Source organism: Gobio gobio (genome assembly GCF_949357685.1).
Source record: "Gobio gobio genome assembly, chromosome: 12".
Classification (NCBI taxonomy): Eukaryota; Metazoa; Chordata; class Actinopteri; order Cypriniformes; family Gobionidae; genus Gobio; species Gobio gobio.
This window is the reverse complement of record NC_137105.1, coordinates 18736623-18744030: the sequence shown is the minus strand read 5'-3', so window position 1 is coordinate 18744030 and position 7408 is coordinate 18736623. Positions and strand designations below refer to the sequence as shown.

At 41.7% G+C, this 7408-nt stretch overlaps 1 protein-coding gene across 2 annotated transcripts; it reads left to right on the top strand.

Annotated features, from left to right (window-relative positions):
- Nucleotides 1-3319: 3319 nt before the first annotated feature.
- lratd1 (LRAT domain containing 1) lies at nucleotides 3320-6956 on the top strand. 2 transcript variants are annotated; one of them, XM_079830431.1, is made up of 2 exons: nucleotides 3320-3451; nucleotides 3710-6956. In XM_079830431.1, the coding sequence occupies exon 2, from the start codon at nucleotides 3747-3749 to the stop codon at nucleotides 4527-4529; it is 783 nt and encodes a 260-aa protein (XP_079686557.1). In that variant the 5' UTR covers nucleotides 3320-3451; nucleotides 3710-3746; the 3' UTR covers nucleotides 4530-6956. The 2 variants fall into 2 exon arrangements, with proteins under 2 accessions (XP_079686557.1, XP_079686558.1); XM_079830432.1 differs by having other exon boundaries at nucleotides 3323-3603; nucleotides 3710-5619.
- Nucleotides 6957-7408: the final 452 nt, after the last annotated feature.

Genomic DNA, 7408 nt, shown 5'->3' with positions numbered 1-7408 from the left:
CCCCAAGTGGATTTACACAAACTGAGACTCTACCCTACACCTAGTATCGCTTGAGGGTGAGTAAATCATGGGGTAATTTTATTTTTGGATGAACTATCCATTTAAGAGCGCCTTGTCATGTGCGAGAAGCTGCAAAAGACACGAGCGCAACTTAGTTTGAAAATAAAATAAATAGCCTACTCATAAGAGTCGTTTATTTGTGAATCGGGCCACACTTGGCACCAAAGACAACTATACAGGAGACATTTCTTGACATTATTTCACGTTACACTGTTATTGATTTCCATTCAATACGGACTGCAAACTTACATTTATAGCCCTGGTGAAACATGACTTCTTTTGGCCTTGAAAATGAATGCTGCAGGAAAAACTGGTAGGCCTTTGTTCTTTTTTTTTTTTTTTTGTAATGACAGCAGGAATATGGACCATCTGTACAGTCATATGATCAATGTCACAAATTTTCTTATTTGACGAGTGAACAAGAAATAATGTAGAATTCTGAATATTTAGATTTTCTAGTGTTCTCTTGGCTAGGATGTGATTTCCGGTGTGAGTATGCTGCGCACGTTTGGCATGCCACTTCACACCAAGGCTGTTTGTCTGTTTTGGTCTTGTCTTTTTGTTTAAAATGCATGTTTTATACATTCACAAAAGGGACTTCAACTGCGATTAGGTTTCTGTGAGTCCTGCTGGTGTTGTGTTTTGCTCTGCCGCATGCTGTGGTGCTTCATCCGGCCTACCTGTATCCATCGGCCTGCATACTCGACGGTGTTTGTAGTGTGGTTGCTGCGGACAAAGTATCTGCGTCTTTGACGGGAGGATTTTATGGCGTGGTGGCTGTCATCATCGAATGTTCTGTGGGGTCCTGTAGTTTGCTTTCGTTCGGGTTGTGTGGCATTCGATGTGCATTTCTACGTGGGCTGATTGCTGTGGACAACTCTACTTGCTTCACTTTTCTCTGCTGCTTCTGTTTGGACTGGTCTGATAGTCTATTTGTAAATGTTTTCATTCCGGACTATCTCTCTCATATTTCATCTGTTGTGTTTGATGTGTAGCCTATGTATTGTTTCCTGTATTTGTCCTGTTTTTTATGTATTTGTTTATTAATTGTAAAGCGCTTTGAGATTGGAAAAGCGCTATGTAAATCAAATGTGTTATTTTATTATAATCTTTCTTTGTTTGAAGTTTTTTTTATTTCAAAGTTTAAGTAATAAACGAAATCCCAAATTGTCAATAATAATAGTCTCAAGCTTTTGGACCCCGCCCGCACTGTATATATTACAATGTTTGCGATTTTTCTATGGAATAATAACAACAAAAGAAGCTCTTTTAGGAATAGAAACTCTATACCTGCTAGAGCAGAAGATAGATTTAAGCTTGTTTATCTGTTTTCATGCAAAAGGGGTTCACACACACCAACTGCTAAACTTATAATATTATAGAGGGAATGATTAGTTATCTTGGCAGCGTTTTATATGAAGCCCATAAAATACTGCTTTCTCAAAGCCTAAGCCTTCAGTTGGATATATTGAATGCAAGACTGCCACATGGTCATTGTTACCAAAAGCCATTTTTCTCCTGGTTTCTATTCCTCTGCTCCTCTCATCCCTCTTTCCTCCTCTCCTTTGTTTGTGCTTGACTTGTTTTCCCTGGTGTTCTTATATGATTACAGCGTGCTCGCTGTAAATACAGTCCATCTCTATATTTCGAAGAAAAATGCAGAAACCCTGTGGATATTGTGTGCTGTCCCTTTATTTCCCACACATCCTTCTCTTCCATTTCTCTTCTGTCACTCTCTTGTACATGCATCGCAAGTATTCACACACTTGACACCTAGGTAAGTCTCCTGACGTACGCCATGTAAGTGTGTATGTTTATGTATGTGTGTGTGTGTGCCAAAGCATCAGGATTCTTTCAGGATCCTCTGCATCTGCCTTTCAAATAGATTATCTTTCTCGCCATCACACACAAGTATAGAGCATCTATACATATTAAACACGCATGCAGACTACATAACCACAGATGGGTGTATTACTGAGACACAAGGGCTATTCATTTCATAGGTGGATAATTGGATCTGTCTTTTCAGAATAATTATAATCTAAATCATTCCAACTTCAAGCCTGCCACTGGAGTGCCTTGTTTGTGTGGGAATGTGTGGGGCATATGGCATATTATGGTAGTCAGAATGGCTTGTGTGTCAATACTGTGTATGTGCGTGTGCATGAGGGCTGAAATTTCATTTCAGCAAACCCTTGATTATGAATGGCTGCAAGATGCCGCAAGGAATTACTCAGTCACTTGACTGTCCGAGTCTCATGACAGCTAGTGTGTGTGTTATATATGTCTCGGTGTGTGTGAGGGAGTAGGATTCAGAGGTTCACACCAGATCTGACAGGGAAACAGCATCTGTTCTATTATATAGATTTAAGTCATCAATGCAAGCTCAGTCAACAGCATGTGTGTTATAATGCTGATTACCATAAAAATTATTTTCGACTTGTCCCTCCTTTTATTTAAAAATAGCCAAAAAATCTGGGTTACAGTGAGGCACTTACAATACAAGTGAACGGGGTCAATTTGTGAATGGCTAACACAATAAGATTCCATTTGTTAACATTCAACATTAGTTAACATGAACTAACAATGATATTAGTCAGTTAGTTAACTTATTAACATACAGAGGCCTTATTGTAAAGATTTACCCGTAAATGCACAAACAATGTGACTAACCTTTTCTGTGTGATAACTAACTAATTTTGCAAATATGTTGCTGTGAAAATAAGTCTTAAAAATACTGAAGTTTTAACTAAAGATTTAATGTGCTTTTATAAAATTATAAGCTTCATTATTTTTATTTTTCACAACAACAACAACAAATCCCTACTTCCATTGTAAGTGCCTAATTTGTGCACGTCTCTTTTTTTAAATGAGGGAACAAACAATCAAAATAATTTTTGTGGTCATCAACTTTATGCCAACATTACGCACTGAACCCCAAATATTGCTTTCATAAAGTGTTCTCCAAGCATACATAAGCTGTAACTTGTTTTGACAGAGCTAACCAACCGTTCAGAAACCAAATGTCCTTATAATGAATCTTCTAGCTCTATTTCAAGCCTATTGTTATATTTGACAAATCTGCCCAAACCTTTGGGTCTTGAAGGCTGTGAACAACACAAACATCTGTAATATAAGCCTCAGAGCAAAGGTTTAAGTTTTTCATGAGGGCTCTGAACCAATCGCCATCAGGAGGGCAGGTTTTGCTGGTCGGGGCGGAGTTTTCTAGACTATTTAAAGTGCGGCGGTGCAAAGTGTTAGAGAAGCCAGTGTACCTTGGAGGACACGTAAGGGGGAGGTAACGCGTTGTTTTGGAGACCTTGCGGGACACACAGCACAAGCACCGATGGAGAGAAAGGACCATTAGCCATAGTCCTGGGGAAATACGGAGGTATGCGTCCGTTCGAGGTGTTGTGTTGTGAACTTATTAACATGCGCCTCGTGAGCAGTTCAACATTGACTCGCCCTTTTCCTTTTTGTACCGCGCTCTGCGCGACTGGCTTGTTTACGCATCCAGGTGCGCGTGGTTTATTGTGTTGTGAGGTGACTACTATGACTCTGTACCTAGACAGCATTTCGGGCGCGTCAGAATAATTCTAGTACGCCTGCCTCACCCGTGTGACACTCACATAACCCTTTTGTATTTCAGAAGCAGTATTCCATGTCTCTCCTCTGCCCTGTTATTGATGGGAAACCAACTGGACCGGATCACCCACCTGAACTACAGCGAGCTACCCACCGGGGATCCATCGGGCATCGAGAAGGACGAGTTGCGTGTTGGTGTGGCGTATTTCTTTTCCGATGAGGAGGAAGAGCTGGACGATCGATCGCAGTCGGACAGCTTTAAAGACAACAACAGCCCGAGCAAAGACGGTCCGATTGCGCTTAACGAGATCGAGTACTCGGCGTTCTGCTGCCAGGAATGTATATACTCCAAACTACGAGAGAACGAGGACCTGAATGTTTATTCTGTGAAAACTTTATTGACCATGTGCAAACCCGGGGATCTACTGGAGTTAGTGGCCAACGCACAACCCCCGCACTGGGCGATCTTTGAAGGGGAGGACCAGGTTATTCACCTCTACAAGGGGGAGATCCGCAAGGACAGCTTGTTTGAGATCAGCTGCGGTCGACAGGGCAGGATAGTGAACAATCGGTACCGCTACCGGCCGCTGCCCGCTGATTTGGTGATGCAGAACGCGAGCGGGCACGTGGGGCTCAGCAGCGGCGAGATTTGCTGGACGAACTCGGAAAGTTTCGCAGCCTGGTGCCGTTTCGGCAAGCGGGAGTTTAAAGCGGGCGGGGAGGCGCACTCGGTCGAGCAGCGCTACTTTCTGAAGGTGCACCTGTCCGAGAGCACCGCGCACACGCTCATGTTCCGCAGCCTGGAGGAGATGATACGCGAGAGACGGCGCGTGGACGCCAGTGGCATTATGAAGGAGCTGTCGCTGGTGACCGGGAATGAATGAGCGATTGGGACTCTCTGCATGCCTTGAGCAAGGGCTGCTTACCTTTATTTCAGGACTTTGGGAGGTTTTGCGTGTTTGTGTGAACATGTTTTTGGCAAAGACAACGCCCCATTTGGTTGTGCTGTGAGAACCGATGGCCCCACTAAAGTCACCCTGTACCTTTAAAAAGGAAAAAGATTAAACATAAGGTGAGCCCCCATCACAGTTCGCCCATGACAGTCCCTTCGAATTCGCACCCGAGCTCTGCTGCGGCAGATGGTGACCACGATGCGTTCATATGTCTGTGGCAAGCTGTTCTGACATTTATTCCTTAAGACTAGACGAATTGTTTTTGTTACTAATATTCATTATTCAAATAGTTTCTAGTATCTTTTTCCGTTGTCCTAGCAGCATTTGAATAGATACTAGTAGGCCTAGTGTTTAAGACTTCTGTCTGAACGATAAAGTAGCCGTTCTGTCATTAGCCTACATGACAGGTGGAAAGCAAGAGTTACTAGTGAGATGAACTATGCTACTAGTAACCATTGTGATCAATAACAATAGCTACTAGTATCTAAACATGGGCACTGTAACCCAATGAATTGTTACTGGAAGTAAATTGTTCACATCTGATCCACCTAGAATTCAATGGCAGCAATTTGCAATATGTATCATGGTATAGTTGCTTGTCATTATTAGAATGGTGACTTGTAGCAAAATACTGTTTAAAGGAATGATTAGGCTACTAGTGAAATTGAAAAGATGGCTAGCCACCATTGGACTACTTGGGCTACTACTAATTAAAAACATGTAATTGTAACCTTAAAACAAACGGTTTAAAGGAATGCATGTAAAACAGCTTGCCACAATAGTGTCTTATTTGACTGAAGAGCTTTAATATTAAACGTGGTGCTCCGTTATTTGCTCATCTGTCCGGCTGCATTAGTTCCTCTAAACCACTACAGGCGACAACACACGAGCCTTTGTTTTCATTCTGTTACCAACAAACGCAGCGAACATTCTTCTGTTTTTGGAGTCCATATTTTTGTATTTCAGTTAGTACGTTTAAAGAAAACTGTTTTTATTTAAATAAACGTAGATTGCCCTATGAAAATTGCTTTGGTCTCTAGCTCATTTTCATACTGTTTTGCCTAGCAAATGCTATAAGAGAGCACGTGCTGGGCTGAGGCAGCCTAACGCCAGTGCCTAACCGATGCATTATAATTCACACATGGACCTTCTGTATTGTTCACAGTAGCCTATCCTCTATTCCCTCGCTTGGTTTTGGTGGATTTATTTATGTTAGCAGGGCAGTCGTTTGTTATCATTGCTGCATTAGTATGCCTTATGTGCAGCTGTTGATGCATGGAGACTCTGTCCTTTTGTTCCTGGCTTGTTACTGTTGATGATCATTAGCGTGTTTCTAACCTTGGCTCTGAGACATTGAGTGAAAAAAGTCCTTTAAAAACCCTGCAGTCACTGACGCATTTCATTCTGTTACTTGTCTATGTTACCTTAATTATACATATCAAGTTTATGGCTGCACTGCTTGTGGTACAGAAACCATACATCCAAATTAACTGCAGTCTCCATTTTTGGCTGCAAGGTTTGCAGTAAGTAATGCGAGAGCTGTGTATAAGTGTCTCCCCACATAGACACTCTCTAACACCAGTAAATATGGTCATGCTCTGTTTGTTTTCCTATTAGAGGCTGTAGGCTGCAGCTGGGATCATTTATGCTTTATGTTCAGCGGGGCTTGATTGGCCCACAGGTCTGTGTGGCTGGACCCTTTACAGAGCTTGTGCTGGCCAACACTAACAAGTCATTCTGAAAATCAGTTTACCTGAAGTCCATTATATGCAGGTTTATCTTTGTGCTGCAGGTTACGAGTTTTTGTCAAGCACAACGTAAATGTTTGAGCTGTGCGTTTATGGATTTAGACAAATTAATCTAGTTGAAATATTTTCTACATTTACTAGTGTGTTCACTGTTCAACATTTGTATTCATTCCACGCACACCCCTTACTGCTTATTCTCTTTGTGTGTCTATTCCAGGTCACAATGTTAATCATGAGTCCTCGTCATGCACAACATGTTATGGCAGGTGTGTCAGTTTGAGCCGTTAATATGGAAAGTGGGCGATTTTTACAAATGAATAAAAACAAGTGAGACAGGTTTCTAAAGGCTTGGGAAGGGTTGCTCATCAACTGTCAAATTAGTTCACCGTAGATTTTAGAGATTCACATTCACTGAACGTCTGCAGTGCTTTTTACATCTTATGAAGCATCCACAACCGAGTTTAACCAGGCATTTAATGTGTTGCACTTTGAGTATTTCGATGCATTATCATTCCTTTTATATGCCTAAACTGGGCTCATTATGTTATTTGCTTGCCACAATAAATAAAGTGCTTTTACCACCCATGGAAAGCAGGCACTGAACAATTATAAAAATAGATTTTTGTGTACATCTTCTATTGACTATGGCAAAAGTTATTCTTCAAATTACAGAGAAAAATATTATAACCAGGCTTTTATGCTGTAGTCAAGCACACTCATATTGGTCATACAATCATAGTAAAGTATGTCAGATCTTGGTATTCTGAGGCATCTTCCACATCTAAAACTCAGACCAGAGCCTTGTACTATAAATTCTGACACTGTACTGACAAGTATTAACACTCTCACACTCATTTTCTTTGGCCCAGAGTGCGTCATCACCATTGTCTCTAGTTTTGTCTTCAGCACATTGTTGTTCACCAATCCCAGCAGCCCCAGTAACCCACTTTTTCACTACTTGACAATTTAAGGGATCCCCTACCATGACATTACCCCCCCCCCCCCCCCCCCCCATTTCCCCTTTCTCTAGGCCTGACAATCTGTCACCTGTACAGATTCCTG